General features: G+C 39.7%; 1 protein-coding gene across 1 annotated transcript; it reads right to left on the reverse strand.

The window, feature by feature from the left end:
* Positions 1 to 4,684: 4,684 nt before the first annotated feature.
* LOC135475757 (uncharacterized) lies at positions 4,685 to 19,814 on the reverse strand. Its single transcript, XM_064755694.1, has 13 exons — positions 19,718 to 19,814; positions 18,460 to 18,522; positions 17,974 to 18,075; positions 14,139 to 14,252; positions 13,598 to 13,744; positions 11,848 to 11,943; positions 10,845 to 10,943; positions 9,979 to 10,065; positions 9,577 to 9,594; positions 7,515 to 7,616; positions 7,080 to 7,184; positions 5,237 to 5,329; positions 4,685 to 4,845 (listed from the first exon to the last, which is right to left on the reverse strand). Exons 1-13 carry the CDS (start codon positions 19,812 to 19,814, stop codon positions 4,685 to 4,687), a joined length of 1,284 nt encoding a protein of 427 aa, XP_064611764.1.
* Between the last annotated feature and the right edge of the window lie 1,940 nt (positions 19,815 to 21,754).

Consider the following 21,754-nt stretch of genomic DNA (forward strand, 5'->3'; position numbering starts at 1 on the left):
GCTAATTTTATTCATCAGTCAGTTTCTAAAGGAGGAAATATTAGCTATATTTTCGGTGCAGTGTTAAGGAGAAGTTCTGGTTGTGTCCTACAGGAGGACAATTCGGAACTACTAAATATAAAGGCAAGAGATAAAGCCAAATGGAATTATAGCTCTTGACACTGTTTTGATTGTTTTGTACCCTTAAATTGAACGTGTCTTTTAGAATAGGGGAATTTTGGATTGGAACTTTTTTACAGTTAAAGGTAAACGTAGTCCTGCTGTATCATATGTCTTAAATTGTATGCAACCTTTGTTGTGAATAACTTACAGTTATGTCAATCACCTGCCTCACCCTGTTCAAGTGTCACAAATGACATCTCTTTCCTTTAAGAACTTCTTAAGTTCGCAAACGTTCAGCTCTTCAGTGTTCTCCATTGTTCGTTTGCTCTTTTAGGAAACTTTTTCAGACGTCCATGTATTTAATGGCTTATGTGATCAAAAGTACCTTATTTCTTCAACAGTCTATACACCCAATATTTGGAATCCTTATGAGGGAACTGTGGGCCAGTATGCAGAGTTTTTTTGGAGCTTACATTATAATGACGCAAAATAACTGATTATGCATAAATTTCACTGAAGAAAAAGCGATTTAGAGGTCGACAACGTTGAGAATTTGCAATAGTTGCTTATCATTTTTGACGGGTCACAAGATGCAATAGAACTTTTTCAACCGAAAGCGATGAAAGATTTCGAACTCGAAACTGCCCTACACATCACTCGTCTGGATTGTTATTAGCATGGACCATTCACTTAACAAAGGGCATGAGTGGAAGATGATATCTTGCGGGGAATTTGTGTTCGGTGCAGAAGTTACTATGATCTTGTACACAAACTTTCTGGAAGTGGACACTTGTCTGATAATCATAGCCTGGCTCGTATTCACGACTAAGGTATAGGGAAGATGTGATCTTGCATTGGTTGTGTCACTGCCCTGACGAAGTGTCGCTCAATGACGCACATGCCACAAATTTTAAGCATTGTTATTGGACGTAATCAACCACAATAACCGTACATCATGAGTTACTGACCTCCAGTCCTCCCTTTGTGTCACAGCCTCGCAATTACTTTTTAAAATAACATTCTTACGAGGTGCGGCATTCTGCCTGTCGGGTCCATTCATTTTTCACGTGAGCCTATGAACTTGACTGGGAGTTGCTATTGTCGCAGATTTATGGTATGCGTTGGTTCCTGTGTTGTACATATCAGACTTTTTCAGGTCATAAAACATACATTTCTTAGTGAAATAGTGTAAAAACGGATGAGATGTGCCAGACAAGCTATAAACTAGCCAATGTTGTTAGACACATTAGAAATGTGTCCATTTTTATTGACACTATCTTTTTTAAATACACGTAACTTACATCACACGTCCACGTAAGTCACAGGCAAACGCCCTATTCATTTTCAGGCCATGACCTTGTATTTTTTTATCAACGTCATTCAGGGATATTTCCATGCACAAACGGTCTCTTAAACTAGCCGGTCGACTCGAGTTTTTCACCTTTTCTACCAAAACATATTTTCTGTCCATTCAATTTGAGATCTTCCAGTTCCGAAAGCTCATCGAAGCTTTCTGCAGTCAAGCGGGAAGAAACAGAAGGTCTTCAAGAAGACTTACTTCATGCCAACTCCTGTTTTACTACTTATACACGTAGGAGTTTCCTTCCATTTTCAGAAGATGCATTTCGTGTCGGAGCGCCATTCCGTTTTTATTCTACATGTACATATGAAGGTACCTATACATGCATTTATGTGGAAGACCCCAGTTGGAGTTCCGTGACCTTGATGTGCCCTTGAAAGATCACTGCGGTTGTCGAAGCTAAACTATATGTTGACCTTGCAAATGCATTCTCCCTGAAAGCGATTAGTTCCTGAAGACATGACATATTTCCATTCTGATAAGAAAAAAATACTCCCAAACTCTCTCTCTCTCTCTCCCTCTCTCTCTCTCTCTCTCTCTAACATACTGTTGACTCACTTAAACTTGCATCTATACACATCCAGTCCACGTTCAGTTCAGCCTATTCCAGTCCATTGCATCGCACACTCTATACTCCTTGACCTTGGATGTATACACACGACAAACCATTAAGGCCATTAACCATTAAGATTTAAAGAGTTACAAGTCACTTATTTCAAATGCAACTGATGGAATTATGATGACGTATTAAACTAAATATGGGCTCAACAGGTGTGCATGAAGATGACACAGTTGCGACTGGTTGTTCAAATGGGTATTAAAACTTAATCCAGACTTAAATCGTGTCGCTTATTAAACACAACAATAATGTGATTTTAGTCCCGTCTGAAGTTGATATCAGGTTTCGCTGTAAAAACATGTTTAAACAACTGGGCCAGATCACCGACAGGTTTATATCCATGTTTCACTGGTGGATACTTTTTGAACAGACTTAGGTGCTGCCGATTATATCTAACCCTTTGCCCTTTTCTTCCATCCTATTTTGATCGTTGTGCGTTGTCGTAAGTATTGGAGTGCTATAAATGAACGGGCACTTTGTTGGTATTGGCGAACAGTAACTCTTAACACGATGATTTTTTGTCCAAATGTGTTATTTATTTATTTCATTGGCCTTTTGCGCTGTACTCAAGAACATTTCAATTATACGACGGTGTTAGTGTGTTGTGTCATGGCTGGGGTCCATTACAAAGGTGTCAATATGCTGTGTTATGTCTGGGGTCCATTATATTAAGTATACGTATCGTTACGTGCTCTTAACTATACCACGACACCGAAACATTGCTTTTCATACTAAGTTTTGTACAAACCTAGCTCGAACGCTATATAGACCATTTCTGAAACGCACGCTGAAATGGTATATGGCGGCTGTAATTAGGTGCCAGAGCGTATCAGCTAAACGCAAGAAATAAACCGTCGTGATATGCAGTAAACAGTGTGGAAAGTGTCAAAGGACAGCCAAAGAAACATGCACGACATTTACCGGCAGCAGTTCAGTGCACGTCTAGTAGACCATAATGTCACTCAGGCAGGCGGCTCGAGTAACATAACAATTTTGGCCAGAACCAATAATGCACTTTAGTACTTAGATAGTAAACATCGCTCCTTTCAAACAGATTTGTGTCAACATTCTCCTGTAAGCTTTCTCAGTGCTTGGATAGGCTGGACATACTGTTACATAGCGATGCCTCATCGCCAACAATATCAGGCTAAAACCTGCATATGGTTTTCACGATGCAGCAGGACTATATTCGACTCGACTGAAGATAGATATATTGTGACAACTACATGCATGCTGACTGTATACACCAGGCCACTGGATCACGAAGCGATCTAAGACTTAAGTCAAAATTTCGGTCATTAAAGTTGGAATCTTATTTCCCGTTATTTTAGCTGAAATTTGTATTACATTAATAACTTATTTATGTTTTTCATATATTATATAATAATAATATATATATAATTATATATGTATATTTTTTACATATTTACGGAAAGAAATAACAATTTTAAATTGATCTGAAAAGATCTCTTCGTAATCCTGAAGTCCCAAGGTTTCGTGACAATACCATGAAACATGTGCTTCTTTGATACCTGGCTCACACAACTTGCGGCTCGCAGATCTATTTATTTGATTAGAGACCTTTTTGTTAGTTGCAAGTACAAACTTGTAACTTGCCACTTCAATATAGTATTAGTTTATCTGTTCTAGTTTGTTGTTATAAGTTATAAGTTGAACTTGTAACTTCAAACTAAAGGTGGGGCCTCCGTGGCTCAGTTGGTTAGCGCGCTAGCACAGCGTAATGACCCAGGAGCCTGTCGCCAGTGCGATCGCTGTGAGCTTAAGTCCAGCTCATGCTGGCTTCCTCTCCGGCCGTAAGTGGGAAGGTCTGGCAGCAACCTGCGGATGTCCGTGGGTTTTCCCCGGGCTCTTCCCGGTTTCCACCCACCATAATGCTGGCCGCCGTCGTATAAGTGAAATATTCTTGAGTACGGCGTAAAACAGCAATCAAATAAATAAAATAAATAAATCGAACTAAACGTGTCTATTGTTGTTTAACGCGGTGTTCATGCGTTTTTCTCCTAATATATGAAGGCGGCCAAGTTTATGTGAGAAGAAAACCAAAACGAATCAGTGATCTTCGCCAGGAAAGCCACATTCATGTAGATGAGAACACAACAATCTGGAAGTCTAAATACCTTGTAATGACCTACCTATATGTATATAAAATGACTTTTTGCTGGCTTCCTCTCTGGACATATGTGAGAAGATCTTCAAAGATCGTCGGGGGTTTGCCCGGGCTCTGGCCGGTTTTCGCCGAGGTATATTCTTGAGTGCGGCGTAAAACAGCAATGAAATGTATAAAATAAATAAATATATAAAATGCTGACCAACAAATTAAGTGGAGAGTACATGTTACGATCAGCAGATTTTATTGGATCACTGAAAACCATCGAAAGCATTTCAAATCATTGGCAAGATCATTCCGTGGAGATCTTTTGGGGCAAACTAGGCTAGTGGACAACAATTACCCTGTACTATGACCACAGGGTTTAAAACATAGTCCATTTAATTTTTTTTTCGGTTTTTTTTTTTTTTTTTTTTTGCAGCATTAGCTTTTGTATATTTCTATGTTTTCTATATTTGTATTTATTGTACACGCATTATAAAGGTGACATCGGTTCGAAAATTTTGCGTGTCTTGAAGCCTGAGTAGACAAATGGGCTGGCCCGACTTTTAAATGTAATGCCCCCTCCAACCTGTCTCCCCCATCGGGTGGCGCCTTCTGGAAGTCGGTAAGGGCCGGGAGAAGATTTCACTTTTCCTGAAAAAACAAGAACACAACCACGAAAAACCATGAAAAGACATATATGTTAGTGGGTATAAATTAATACGTTTATAGGTGGATCGGATTAAGTCTCTGATTATTTTGTTTTGAACATGTAAAAGTTCATGTACAATGTATATGTAAATATTGGGGTTTGATAGGGAAGTTGATTGCCTAAAGTTAATTATATCACTTGAGCCAATCTCTAAATCTTAATCCAATACGCCCACACAGCTGAAACACAGACAAACTAAAACTGTATATTAGGTCTTGCGCTCAAATATAGTAGAAACCGCCTCTCACTAACATGCTAAAATATATCACTGAAATAAATCGTTTACTTAGTAAATATATGATGCATAAGAAGTGAATCGTGCAAAGGTCGAACCTTTGTGACTAGCGGGGCGGCGGGTCATCGTATACATAGGAGCTCCGTCCAAAAGTTTGGGTTTGTACTGCGCAGGACCGGGGCCACTCGTTCCTGAAAGCAATGATACAAACCTTGATATATAGGGCCTATACTGTGTACCTGTATACCCCACTGCCCGATCCTAACGATATACTCTACGCGTATCATCTGCGCATCCTACGCGCATCTTGATTGGATGTAGGTCGGATCCTACGCGGATCATACGGCCATGGTGGACGACCCATGTGCGGGTGTTGTCACCATCCTGATCGGATCTTACGTGGATCTTGATTGTCCGGTGCTTCAGTTTGCTTACCTGGTAAGGCAGGCGTGGTGACGAGAAAAGTAATAGTGAATGGTCTATCATTTGCCTATCTCACACTCATTCAAGCCAGTAAAATGGTGAGCTATCCCAATGCATGACTTCCAAGTTTTGCTGCCCCGTTTCTCGACGTAGTTTATTTGGAAATGTAAAATCGTAACCGCATTCTGGGACAACCGATAACGTAGGTTCTCGCCAAAAGCTGTACTAAAATGATAAATGAGCCATTCGTGTTGCCTAAATTGTGTATGAGTTCTGTTATAACTATACAGTATATCTGACACATAAATTGACTGCATCGATCTGCGCATTATCACCATTATTTGCGAATTAGTAACCACACCGGCTACTGGATCATTTGTGAATATTTTTTTATTACGAGAGAATAAACAAGGTTGGTGTTTAACAACGCCGAATTAGATGAGTTTATGTGTGAATATTATTGCATGTCGTAAAACTCTACGCGGATGATGATCGGATCCTACCCCCACCATACACGGATCCTACGCCATCCTACGCGGATGCTGCATCCATCTTGGTTGTATGATCGGCGTACGCGGATGTTTCGACCCACATCCATGCCAGATATATCGTTAGGATCTAGCAGTACTGTGTGTACTGGTATGCAGTGAAACCTAATACGTTGCATATAACTTCATTGCACTTTTCAATCTAATTCAACCATGGTGCCAGGGGATGTGTAAGCACGATGGTAAGGTGATGTGTAAACGAATACTTGGAATAAAACCCTAAATGAGGTAAAATGTCATGGGACAGGATTTCACTTGTGACCATTTGCCAAATATCACAATATGACGTCACTGCTCTGGATTTACTCACCAAGCTGCAGTCTTTTAAGATGTACTGTTACACACGTATAAATTATCTGGCGCCCGGTTTCATGAAGAGTAGTGTTAAGTGGCCCTTAGCTAAGTGCCCTTCATATCTCTACACAATGCGTTGTTATGGTAGTTAAGGGCTTACTTATTTGGATGCGCTTCTGGAAATTGACACGCGGTCTGTTAGTCTGGACACATTTCCTGCCCAATAAGGTGACTGGTCAGAATATGTAGTCTATGTAGGGGCGTATATGGCCGAGAACTCTTCTATCCGTTAGACAGGATGTGACTATATATGTGACTATGTGATTATATATAAGCCATGGTGCTATACGAAGGGAATAAATTGTCACTTTTTAAGCATTTACATGGACAGTTAGAAAATAACCTTAACTGGGGTAAATAGACATGAGGCCGTATTTCACCGGTGACCTGTGACCATTTTCCTACTATCACCATGTTGTAGCTGCTATATGATTTTACTCTCTTTGGTTGTAATCTATTGTATTTATGAACTAGACTATGACTAGATACTTCTCCACATCCATGCACTAACCTAAGCAGGGTTATATACGTATAATCTTCTTGAGGACAGACTAGAACGTCAAGGGAATAAATAAATAGATAATATAAAAAGTATTGTGTGGAGTTTTATACTCACTGAGTAACTTGGGAAGGCGCTTTGCAAAGGAAAATTCTGGTGCAGACTTCATTTCAGGTCTAGCTTTGACCTCGTATTGACCAGGACCTGGGCCAGTGTTATCCTCTGTGACGAAAAGATAAACAAATAGGAACTGTTAAACTGTGTTGCAGAAATAAAACAGTTCATTCCAAATAGAAATACTTGTGCCAGATTTTCAGTTCAGAAGAAATGAATGGGAGGGCGAGTTGTCGTTGTGGCTAAATCAACCCTGAACCCATATACACTGTGATAAATGTTTCCATGTTTACATAATTCAGCAACTTATTCTTGTTAATTTCGTGGTATTCTGACACTCCTGGGCAGCCATGCAACAGTGGCATTCGAAAAATAAGGTTACAAGTAGGACCATTTATACGAATGTGAATGCAGAGCGCTGTGGTCCATGGTGCTTACTTTCGCTCTCCTTTAATCTCTTTCCCATTGTAAAAGCAGGTTTGTCATTTTCCGCAAAGCTTTTACGGATATCGTATTTGGCAGGGCCATCTCCAGGGGTACCTAAAATAACAAAATATTGGTCTATGCCTTACAGACGACAAAGTTAAAAGCTTATGCACAAAAGATGACGTATTTGAGTTAATTTCCGCCAACCGGGATTTTGTGTTGCCTGGCTATATAGATATGATGGTTTATTCCTCCGAGATATGTGCGGTTTCCTCTACAAGAATCATCTGGCCATCCTATCAGTGAAATATTCCTAAATTCGACGTAAGGCTTCACTGAAGGAAAGAAAAAATGAAACACTCCTGTGGAGATAAACATATTACAAAATAGTATCACATATATATAAGCCTATCCATATACTTGTTTATTAATAATGCACTGAAGCATCATTTCAATTGGACACGCATCCGAGATATATCATGTTGGACCTTATAATGCTCAACCCTTGGGATTCACGAGGAAACCGACTTTGACTTAATTGATCGCAACATATAAGAGTCACGGTTTTATACACACATGTATATGTCAAAGGAATCCATTATTTAAAAAAAAACCTTGTCATCAAAAAGCAAAAAAATAAATAATAAATACCCAATAATTTCAGACCTGCTAAGATGTGTTCGCCAACTTGTCGAGTCGAGGCCGGAAGGTGAAGGCAGGACCGCCGCCCACGGTATCAACCGGTACGTCGTAATGTCCAGGACCAGGCAATCTGGAGGGTTCTGTAAAATGTTAGCCATGCCAATGATGGAGTAACAAATATCAGTACAAAGATATGAATGCAAGAAAAGCCTTCACAGACGACATAGACGCAAAAAAGACGTGCTGAACAGGATACAACCTTCGACCAAACCATATATGCAAATTACATCTTTGTGGGTAAGTTTATCTATGCATAAAAATGACTGAACTGCGGTTCCTCTTAAATTGTTCATTACATACGCATAACGCATAAATGGACTGTTCTCAACTGCAAAAGAAAAACTCGATGTGTATAAAACAGTCTTACTTAAAATCTCGACAAGCTCTTATACAATTAAGCATATGAAATCTTGATTGTCGTAAATTAAGGGCAATAAGATGATATATTATTAGCGAATCAGAAGAAAAAAAAGTTGACAAATACTAGAAGACAGCTAAATCTAGGAACCCGAATGCATAATTACGCCGAGGCGCCAGTTACTCAAAACCGTATTACGAAGTAGGTTCGTTTTCCCTCTCGGGTCCAAGCTAGACTGATCATTATGGTCTTGCCAATCATAATTAGTACGTTACCAGTTTGTCCACAAATATCATCACAATCGCAAGAATGAACGACAGACTACACAGATTTCGCCCGATTTACATCTAGCGGGGAGGGTTTCCCATTAGGGTTATCTGTATATACTCCAAATTAAAATGTCCATTGCTTTCTATCAAAGATTAGACGGATATAAAAATGCAAGCATCAATTGACTTAGAATAAGCTTTTTTAAGCAGCTCACACTGACGATTGACACTGATAATTCATAATTACATGAAACAGTGTATCTATCAATATTCGGGAGAAGCCTATACTAAACAAAAGCTAGCCTAATCATATAAATCTATAGCACAAGCATGCACTCTGATCTTCATATACCATATTATACCTTCATGCATGTAAATGTACATATGTCATGTATGTAGGCCTCATCTGAGGACATGGACTCTGTAAGCATCGCTATATTGCGCTGATACATCGTGTAACTATATATATATAATTACAGTTGTTCATTTGCCATAGTGCCTTGCGATCTAGACACGTAATGTTTGTACATAAAGTATACAGAGGTGGACACAGAATAAACTGTAGACCTAGATATTTCTACAGACTACCCGTAATGTCGGAACATAGCATTAATAACCAAACACTATTATGCAAACACCAGATCGTTAGTGTTGTTATATAGAATTAGTGTTATATATACAAGACCGGGTAGAAAGACTAGAGGGTTACTATACTCTAATCCTTAAAATCATACGAATAACCCACCTTCTTCCCTTTTATCTTCTGAAAAGAAATCATGAAACCGTTGACAAAATCAAACATGGGTTGAACTCTGACCCACATCACACACACTCAAACAGAAAAGGAGATATATACGGAGACCAACATCACGTGAGTGAAGAAATTGGGGGAAGGCTTTGCATACAGCATGCCTCAAACATAAGTACGGCACTCAAACAGTAACTAAATATTCTGTCGGGATGTACGTAAAACTAACAATTTTGTCGAGATGTACATAAAAACTTAATACTTTGTCGAGATGTACGTAAAAACTAAATATTTCGTCCAGATGTACGTAAATATACGCCAATACGCTTTACAAATATTGTAAAGACGCTCTCGCTTCCGCTGCAGCATGTCACCAACAGCTGTATATCTGCTGCTTACCATCATACCAGCGGTATGTCAAGGAGGCTGCCTTGGCATTAAGGTCTATGGTATCCTTTAGGGTATAGCTGTTAGGGCCTGGTGTTTCTGTATGGAGAATAACAGAATAAACCTGGTATAAATACTTTAGTTGGTGAACTTACTGTTTACTTGTTCCCAGCACTTGAGAAAGATGTTAAGGAGCAAGCTATCGACCAAACAGATGAATTTACAGAATGTTTAGGTACATGGCAAGCATACAGGATTAAGTTTTGATGCAGAATCACGTTATAAAGAACGAAAACCAAAAGACGAATGAACCAAAAGATTACCTAGGATTGCGTTTTCAGATTAGCCAAAAAGATTGCCTAGCCACATAGCAAGTATGCAGGATTAAGTCCTGATGCAGAATTACGTCACAGAGAACGAAGACAAATGAACACTTAGGTTTAAGATTTGAATCGAAATCATTTCATACAAGAAACGCCCACCATCAGATGAATAACCAACACAATTCCAAGACACTTAGGCCTAACATCCATGATTAAGTTAGGACGCGGGAATGACGTCACAGATAACGCTAAGGATCAGATCAATGAACCAACAGGCTGCTTTTAATGGGCACATAACATGAAGGATTATGTCTACTTTTTGATGCAGAATCGCACGATAGAGAACGTTAACATTAAGGCGAATGACCCCATTAACCCATTTAACAGGCACGTGGCATGCTGGATTCTGATTCTGAACTATTTAAACATTTGGATTCGAATGCTGAATTTGCACTTTATATGCTACTTCTTTGGTTATATATGAGGCCTTCCACAAAGCAGGATAATTCGGATTCTATAGTACAGTTATAGGTCCTTTCATGCAGTCATACTTACCCTGCGGCTTGAAAGTCTCCCGCCGACTCGTCATAGAGGCACCTTCACATTTACCCACAGTAGTCCCTAGTTCATATTCATTGGGACCTGGCCTTTTCTCTGGAATATGACGTAGGACAGGTCATTGTACAGCTCACACAGTATACTAATTGACATGTAGTACCAGTTACTGACCAACATGACACTTGGTTTTTTTTTTTAAATAATTATGACGTTAATGAGCTCTTAGTGTTGAAAACAAGATTATGGAGTATAACATTACGAATTAGAAAAAGTATTCTAACTGCATGTTATTTGCAATAAAATGGACGTGCAACATATTGATGAGTAGAGATTGTGGTGTTATAGCAGACTGATAAAAGATAATTTTGATAACGAGTATGAGTGACGTGACATTATGAAATCGCTTGAGGGACCTAAAGATTAGAGCATCTGCCTCGAAGTCAGGGGACCAAGGATCAAACCCAGGTTGGGTAATACCAAACAACTTTAAAAATGGTACTTGTTACTGCCTCGCTCGGCGCTCTGTACTGAGAGATTAAATCAAGGAAAACAGAAATGACAGGCACCGTGTCAGTATTAATGTGATGGGGTGGGGTGTCATGTCTGGTGTCTTCGGCTTGATATCTCAGTGGCGACAGCACCTTGGCGGCATAAACTTGCCATTCCACATGAACATATAGTATATATGTTCACACGCGTAAGGACTCTTCGTCGTCATGTTGTTAAGTATGCGACGTGAAAACCCCAGCATACATACAGCTCACCGCCACATTGTGTTTCGGGTTGCTTTAACACGTTGCATCCCATGTGCATCCCAAGAATTCCAGAAAGAAAACTGATTTACTGAGTTACCAAGCACATCAGAAAAAAATATCTGAGGCCTTTCATGTCCACCTCGCTTCCTGAATAATATAACTTGCTGTCTTTTCTTTTAAACTTTACAGTCACTACAGCATGCAGCAACATGCAACTGATGGATCAAGATAGTCACATAGCTTACCGCCAACGCCACCGGGAAGAGTGGGCAATCTCTTAGCCAAACTATATGCCGGACCGTCCCAGGCTGGAACACTGGACAGATTATAATCAGCCGGACCTGTAAATAAATGCATAAAAGTATAGAACCTTCAGCACTTAGTTTGTGTAAGTGAAGAAGAAAGTTTCGTGGCAGAATGTTCTTACATATTCGAGACCTCGGCTTACATATTCCTGGAAGGTTTCCTTTTGACGCTTTCTCCCGTATCATAAGCTCAGGTAGGTTATAGAAAATACCATATACTCACCGACCGTAAGCTGATTCAAGATGTAGTTGTGCGGGAGAGGAGCCCCGAAGGATTTCTGTGGCCCACCTCTCCAATCAGACGAGCCTGGTCGGTAGTTAGGGCCCCAGGAGTCTCGAAACCTAGAGGTTTGAGGTTAGGCAAAAAGTTATAGGTTTCATGTCAGTTTGGATTAAAATATTCAGGGAATAAACTAACACGTTAGCGAAATTCTATAACCTACGTCAGTTAACTCACACACATAAAAGAAGGTATTCATTTATATATTTGATTGGTGATTTACACTGATTGGTGAATATTTCACTTATACGACGGTCGCCCAGCATTATGCTGGAAAGAAACCAGGCAGAGCCCGTGGGAACCCACGACGATCCACAGATTGCTGAAAGACCGTCCACGTACGGCGGAGAGGTAGCCAGCATGAACTGGACTTGAACTCACAGCGGCGCAGTGGTAAGAGGGCTCCTGGGCCATTGAGCCATGCTGGCTTGCTAACCCCTATGCCACGGAGGGCCCGATAAAACAGGGTAGTTCGACATACACTGTAATGTCAGTATATACGTATAAACATGGTTAGCATATATTATATGCATTTTATACAGTACCGTATTCTAAAATTTAGGTAAAGAAACAACGGTAGTTCAGCGATTTCTGAACACATTCACAATATCATGTAGTATATTCAATATTTAGTCATTTTAATGCAGTACTCAGTGACATACAGATACAATGGACGTTTGATGGTGTCAACAATTAAACATTCCTTTGAGGGGCAATTGAAGGACACTGCAATGTCATACTTCTACCGTTTGCTAAATCAAACTAAAGGTGTGCAATTACGGCCAGCTGGTTTACTTTATAGGTTTAACATTGTTACCACAGCTCAAGAGATTGTGACATTCCCGGCGATTGTGTCTGTATATCTGTACATCTGTACTTTACTAGAAAACTTACTCTCTAAAAGCAATTGTGCACAAAAACCACACAAGGTGTGTACTTCAGACTCACATTGATTGTAACAAATTTGCACAGAAACATTAATTTGTACCTTGCATACTTCATCTTCATGTACCTACACTTTTCACGTGTACCCAAATTGTGTACCTGTGATACACATATTGTTTATGTCGCGAGATACACAACCACGTGTATACAAAATGGTACACATTTGCATTTTGCAGGGATTTTAGTCGCACGTTGTCTTTGGGCCAAATCACTTAAATAGTGTTGGAGACCTAGATCGAAATCCGGATCCAAGCATATTTGTTTTTGTAACGATTCCTCACCAATGACAGATATACAAGGCAGAATTTCCCGCAGTGCGGTAATCAGTACATTGGTTGTGGTTTGAGTTTCTCCGAGAAACTTCTAGTTTTTAATATTATTTCGTTTTATAAACATGTCGTTATAACTGAATTCCGATCAATATTGTGTCACTCTTTAGATACATATGTTTCTCTCACTACTCACCTGCTGTGTCTATCGCTTGAAACATGAGTGTCGTAGGACCAGTTTGCAACTTGAATGGCTTCCTGCCTTTGATGCTGTACTTGGGGCGACCTTTACCGACTGTGTCATATTCTATGTTGTATCCCGCAGGCCCCAAGTCGTTAGCTCCTGCACAGAAATTAATGCTTTAGAGCCATGACCACTGAAGTAATGAAACGTCGATTGGTGTGATTTGACTGGCGTTCACCGTATACTTCCAGCGCACAAAATAACTAATGGCGCTTGAGTCATGTGCTCATCTCAGTCTAAGTTATATTCAATGTGCATTCAGGTATACAGATACCTGCATAGACCTATATGATGGAACAGAAACGGTAGGCCCTATTCACTGATTGGAAGTATATAGAACTTAATGTTTCAGACGAATCTGATTTGAGCGAACGTATGGAAACTGGGTATTACTGCATGTTTACACATACAAATAAACAAACATTGTATTGTACGCATACAGACATATTGTACGCATAGTATTGTTGGCCAAAAAACAGCCCGCCCTACTTACCTGGTTCCACGAAGGAGATTTCTTGTTCACGGCCTTTTAGCATCAGCGTCTTTCTCTTCCACAGTAAGTCATGATCCACCTGGTAGTCGGCAGGTCCTGGCCGCTGATCGCCTTCTGTTCGTGTAAAACAACGACAACATAAGTCAGGTTTTGTCTTTCCTCAATTCATTGTGATTATCATTGTGTTTTTCACCAGGAAAAGTGCGCTGATATATACTTGCACTTTTGTGATGTACCTATCCAAGCCTATACTTCAGGCCTTCAGAGCTATGTTGCGTGCTTTTACCCAGTCTTTAAATACTATGGTGTCGAAGGTTTGGTGAGACACGGGTTTATGTTGAATTGATAGAACATCTTATTTAAACTTGTATCTGTACAAAGACACCAACATTTTCCTGTCATACCACCTTTACCACCAGACAGGCAGTGTCAGTTTTGACTTTGGTAATTATCCTTACTTGAATGGTCCTGCATATGGCATGTACAAAACTCGCTTTATAGAATGCCAACAAGATCCTCTGTGATGGCTTAAGATTTCTCTGAACGTCAAACGTTATCACATCCAAAACTTCAAACGACTTGACCCTCAGTTTCTTAATTTTTACAAGTGGTACAGTTCTCGTATATGAGTAAATGTGAATGGAGTGTCCAGAATCTACGCCACTGCGTCATATTATGTCTCATGTCGCTTAACCTGCCGGTGTAGGGACCGGATGTGCATCGTGTTTAAAAAAACAAAATGCGGCGTTTGATAGAACAGTGCATGCCAAAGCGCAACTGCAATATACAAGTCTGATTAACGGCATCTTGTATATTATTATTGTTCAGTATAAGGATCTGTGCGTCGAAACAGATATTCGTTTACCAACCGTCAAACCGTAAGGACATTTCAGGTCAATAATTGCAAGGCCAATTCCCAAAACGACGTATAACACAAAGCACCAAAGAATTTCATAAAGTTGTCATAAAGTATATAAAGTACGACAATAGCTCGGAATCATGCAAATAGAAACAGTCAACACTTTTTAATGATGTTGAAAAGACGCAAGGTATGTTCTGGGCGACTGAGTGAAATCAGTATTCACATTGTACACCATGCTAGAATATAAGTTGTTATAAAATATGTTTCTCGGTTGCGCTTTGCTTGTAACTCTTCATATCTTGCCCCTGGCGCCGGGTTAAACGGACTAAAGACACAATCATGAAGCAGGGCGCCAGAGATTGTGGATGCTAGGTCCATATTTACTTACAAGATAATTACACTACTAAAAATTAATAATGATACGGGTTAAATTTCCACGCCTTGGATTACATACTTTTCGTCTTTCGGGAATCAACAAACAATGCTGACTGAATCTCTTTACATGACTCCATCCTAATTTGTAATCTAGCCTATTTTCTTAGATATTAGCTCGTTTGTGTTCAACGTTGTTTTCAAAATTGAGATAGTGGACAAGAGTTTGTATTTCACCGGTTACTTCTGACCATTTACAAACCATACCATTGTCGTCCCTGCTCTGCATGTTTTTACATTCTGTGCAGTAGTTTTTTTTTTACATTGTATTCCCGTATAAACAAGGATTATGCTGGAGAAATCTGCTGGAGCATCGCCGAGGCCTGGTCCCTTAGCCTTGTTTTCATTTTATAGGTTACTAAACGTGATAACAACGCATCATTCAAAGATCAGTGACGTCTGATATATTGCAATTAAAATCGCTGCACTTTCCCCCTAACTGTGCTTATGGCGTGGTGCTAGGGGGTAGGCGTATTGTTTGCTACTATTTATACATTTACGTGAACAGTTAGAATACACTTGCTTTCTTGTCCTGTTACTTATTGTTTGTCAAGTACCTTCGGCTAATGTTAGCTGTTTATAAAAAAAAAATCGACGATAAATAAAGATTTTAAGATAAGAGACATGAAGCCGGATTTCATCAATTAAGTGTCAACATTTGTCAACTATCACAGTGTCGTCCGTGCTCTGGTTTTACTCTCTGTGCTGTACTCTTTCATATTGCTTTTATTGACATGGAACGTTCAATATGGTTGGCGATTAGCTCACTATATCAGTTAAGAGTATGTTGTTTCGTGGAATCGCTGCTGACTGTTTGTATTGCCCCTTGTACTTTGCTGCCGTGAGATGAGTAACTTACGTGTACTTGACTGTTTGTATTGACCCTTGTACTGTGCTGCCCTGAGATGAGTAACATACGTGTACTTGACTGTTTGTATTGACACTTGTATTGTGTTGCCGTGAGATGGGTAATTTACATGTACCTGATTGTTTGTATTGTCCCTTGTACTGTGCTTCCGTGAGATGGGTAACTCACATGTACCTGACTGTTTGTATTGACCATTGTACTGTGCTGCCCTGAGATGGGTAACTTACATGTACCCGACTGTTTGTATTGACCCATGTACTTTGATGCCGTGAGATGGGTAAGTTACATGTGGCTGACTGTTTGTATTGACCCTTGTACTGTGTTGCCCTGAGATGGGTAACTCACGTGTACTTGACTGTTTGTATTGACCCTTGTACTGCGCTGCCCTGAGATGGGTAACTTACATGTGCCCGACTGTTTGTATTGACACTTGTACTTTGCTGTCGTGAGATGGGTAACTTACATGTACCTGACTGTTTGTATTGACCCTTGTACTGTGCTGCCCTGAGATGGGTAACTTACATGTGCCCGACTGTTTGTATTGACACTTGTATTGTGTTGCCGTGAGATGGGTAACTTACATGTGCCCGACTGTTTGTATTGACCCATGTACTTTGATGCCGTGAGATGGGTAACTTACATGTACCTGACTGTTTGTATTGACCCTTGTACTGCGCTGCCCTGAGATGGGTAACTTACATGTGCCCGACTGTTTGTATTGACACATGTACTTTGCTGTCGTGAGATGGGTAACTTACATGTACCTGACTGTTTGTATTGACCCTTGTACTGTGCTGCCGTGAGATGGGTAACTTACATGTGCCCGACTGTTTGTATTGACACTTGTATTGTGTTGCCGTGAGATGGGTAACTTACGTGTACTTGACTGTTTGTATTGACCTTTGTACTGTGCTGCCGTGAGATGGGTAACTTACATGTGCCCGACTGTTTGTATTGACCTTTGTACTGTGCTGCCGTGAGATGGGTAACTTACATGTGCCCGACTGTTTGTATTGACACTTGTATTGTGTTGCCGTGAGATGGGTAACTTACATGTGCCCGACTGTTTGTATTGACCCATGTACTTTGATGCCGTGAGATGGGTAACTTACATGTAGCTGACTGTTTGTATTGACCCTTGTACTGTGCTGCCCTGAGATGGGTAAATTACATGTGCCCGACTGTTTGCATTGACACTTGTACTTTGCTGTCGTGAGATTGGTAACTTACATGAACCTGACTGTTTGTGTTGACCCTAGAGACAATACTGTTGGTCCATGCGTTTGGTGACGTACCTGATTGTTTGTATCCAACCTGCAGGGGCTAGTTTGGCGTTGTGTGTTTGGTGACGTACCTGATTGTTTGTATCCATCCTGGAGGGACTAGTTTGGCGTCGAGTGTTTGTTGACGTACCTGATTGTTTGTATCCAAGCTGAAGGGAATACTGTGGGGCCATGAGTTTGGTGACGTATCTGATTTTTTGTCACAATCCTTGAGGGAATACTTTTGGGCCATGGCTTTGAGGGAATACTGCGGTGCAGAGGGTTAGTGACTTACCTGACTGTTTACAGCGGTCCTTAGGGGAATACTGCGGTGCAGAGGGTTAGTGACCTACCTGACTGTTTACAGCGGTCCTTAGGGGAATACTGTGGTGCAGAGGGTTAGTGACTTACCTGATTGTTTGTATCGGCCTTTGAGAGAATATTGTGGTGCAGAGGGTTTGGTGACCGCAATTCTAGGCAAGTAACTGGCGGGACCGGGAACGTTGGGATTGGCTGAAAAATCAAATTGTAATATACATAGGCTTCTATACATGAAACAGAAAACGTCTAATTCTACATCATGTAATCAATAGTGTCTTATCAACAACTCTCAATCTCAACAAGAAGACCGCTTTGTAAGGAAACAGGACTGGTTGGATTGTGTCAGTATAATGTGACTAGGTGTCATATCTGGTGTCTTCGGCATGATACTTCAGTTCTGGCAGCACTTCGACTGTATTCACTCTCCCCGGCACAAGACGATATAGTACACAATTTCAAGAATTCTTGCAGCTAATTTTAAGTTCTTTTGAGTTTTAACATCCGTGGAAGACATGTTAGTCTTTGTTCATTACGCATGATTTATTTATTTATTTAAAGGTAGGGGAGGAGTCTTACCTAGGACGGTGAGCGGTTTGCCTCCCGGAGGTACAATATACTCCCCCATGGCGGTCCGGGTGACTGTCAAATACACAATAATGCTACATGGTGTAATCTTTTTTGTTTTACTATTCACAAACAGCACAGACTATCCACCATTTACCACTTCGTACGAGTTGTACGCGGCATAGTGGTAAAACTGCACGTCCGCATAATTTTGTGTACTATGCAGCATGCAGTATAACAAATCACACAATACAACTGATATTCATTTCATTGAGGAAATGTTAATTAGCACAGCCATTTTTAGAGAGTAGGCCAATGTATGGGTGTGACCAACAGGCGCTTGTCGTTAGTTTTCACCGGTTTCAAGTGTTTCTACGACGATTCGATTCAAACATTTATTACAGATTAAACTGTGAATATATTCAAGTTTTTATTGTTTGGTAGCATAACTGCTGATCAATTTAATACACCTCCAAGCGATTGTACGAAGACAATGCATATCGGAGAAGACGAAATAACCAACTGTTGTTCATTTGTCATGTTCAGCGGTTAATATATTTGTCACTAAAGTCACTTTAGTCATAGTCCAGCATATATTTAATGGTGCTTATATATATATATATATATATATATATATATATATATATATATATATAATATTATAAATATTGTATTTTGAAGTGATTTGTGTAATACAGATAGAAACATTATTATACATTCAACAGAAGTAGACTGCGTGTTAACCGCCAGTTGTGCTGTTTCGTCATTTATAAAAGTTAACTATTAAGTGAAGTATATAAAGCTCTCATATCAACCAAGTCGGCTAGTAGATTCTTGAAGTTTTGGTGGTATACAATGTGTATATATAGATCAAGACATTCCATTAAGTGCGGCCAGTCGTCACCTAGTCGACATCCATTAGAAGCTTCGCCAAACAGCACGAACAAGTGGGTACATGTAACAACTGGTATGAGAGAGGGTACGGTCCAAGGGTATAGCAGGTAACGTGATCATAGATATACATATACGACGTGTATAATATTGATTTTACGTCACCATATAAATGTGCCTAGTTAATTACCCGGCTTTTCAGATCTGGAAAAATCACACACATGCAGGGTCCAAGCAAATCTATTCATTTTGTTTCAAAAAGGCGCAAAATGAGCGAAAGAACATTATCCTGAACCAGGACAAATAATTCGGACGTCTTAAATGTTGCAGGTAGGTTAAAAATACCTAGAAAAATAACCAGATAGTATGTAATACTCACTAGCTTTCTTTTGAGTAGCATGGCTTCGTTTTGGAGTTTCTAAAGACTCATGAGGTTTATCGTTTTCCTGTTCTTCTGCAATGCGACTTTTAGCCATCCTGCTGACGCCTACACGCCTCTGTGCTATGTTACTATATACAAAGTGTACCAGGCGCGCTTTAATCGTATACCCGCAGTCTCGACATACAGAGCTTAACAATAAGCCTACACCATTGGTCCAAGGTACACGTTTGACCTGGAATACACTGATACACTCAAGAAATTAATCTGTTAATTTTAACACAAAGTTTGTTGTCTGAGTGATGCCAGAATGTATTATTCTATTACTATAAAATAATAATGTGTCACATCAATATAACACTAAGTTAGTTTAATACAACCTTTATGTTGAATTAATAGAATATGTGTGTTATATTAAGAGAATAATCTGTTGCAATAGCAGATTACATTGTAGCGTCACTCAGATAAGACAATTTCTGTTACAATTAACAGCTGAATTTTTTGAGTGTAGCTGTGGAAATATTTATCATCCCAAGGCGGTGAAATGGCATGATTATTATATCGATCATGTATATGGTGTATTGGGAGCTGAAACCAAAATCCTTAGCTATGCAACTTGGATAACATTTCCCACGGAGACATCTAGGATCCATGCTGTGTAAAAACACATCATTTTCTGCTGTTATACGCCGCAGTGCTGATAAATTACATGTTTGCTACATACGGGCACAGCTATACAGAAAAATTGGCGTATTCTAAAGAGAACAAAATAGTATACACCGCTAATATATTCCCCATTGTTTTTTAACGTCCGAGCAGATTTGTTAACAAATTTATTTGTCTTTGTTGGAAAGGCGTTTAGTGCAATCAATTTAAAAAATTCCAACAAAGATCGAGAAAATGTTATTTCGAATAAATATTATATAGGCCTACATAATAATATTATATATAATAATAATAATAATAATATAACATAATATTTTCTCGTATAATGACGAGAATGATACATTGTCTATCTGTACGATATTTTTTCTTTGTAAGCCTACACCGCTGTACCGGCACGGAAAAAGTCATATATCATTAGCTTTTGTTACACTATTCTAATTCCAAGAACTTTCACAAGCTGGTTTTGCCTATATCTTTTTATGTGTGGCAAATTTACTGAGTGGTTGATTTATGATATTTGTGTTTTACGATCCATATTTCACTTCTTTGACGGTGGAAAGTCTAAAGCATGTAGATACCACAGCCCTTTGTTAGGTATAGCTGACAAACCAACTGACTTTGCATCGATTCGAACAGTATTGTACTAGATGAGTCAACGTCTTATCTTCATCTTTACTTTCCAGTACCTTGAGAGTTATCTACAGAAGTTCACGACTGGGTCACTTATTCAAAGAGAAAAGAAATGATTTTAGTGAACGAATTCGGCTTCATAAGCCTATGCATCATACCACAATGGTGAGTCAGTTACATGTGAAGACTATATGGATACAACAGATATAAGTTCGGAGGAACTCATATTTAAACAATAACAGGGGGAAAGCTTAACTGCTTACTCGACTTGCGCTTGAGTCCGCTACTAGGTGTTTTCTTGAACAGATTCGTCTCCGTAACAACGTTGATTGGATCTAAAATCCTCTCTTTGGCTTGATTTGGCGGATGTTCCTCGGGCTTAGATGCCCCGTCATTAAACAAAACTTTCCAACCCATTGTGGACCTTGGGTCTCCTCTCAGTGCGCCAGCATGTGCCTTTATATTACGAAGAAGAGCCGATATAGATTACTTTACTTTCGATTTGGCTAGAAAAGAAACCAGAAGCTGCTTCCATGAACAGGTTTGGTTGGTGCAGGAAGGTTAGCCAGACTGACGTCACAAACAAATGACGTCTCAGCTTCTAAAGGGGACCATGTGACCTATTAACGTGACGCTTAATCTTGACGCCACACGCCAGTGTGCACATATGACTAGGACAAAACACCGACCCTAAGCATGCAGATAAGAGCCTACTTGCTCATCAATCGTCTTAGCACCAAG

The sequence above is a fragment of the Liolophura sinensis genome, chromosome 9, assembly GCF_032854445.1.
Source record: "Liolophura sinensis isolate JHLJ2023 chromosome 9, CUHK_Ljap_v2, whole genome shotgun sequence".
NCBI classification, from domain to species: Eukaryota; Metazoa; Mollusca; class Polyplacophora; order Chitonida; family Chitonidae; genus Liolophura; species Liolophura sinensis.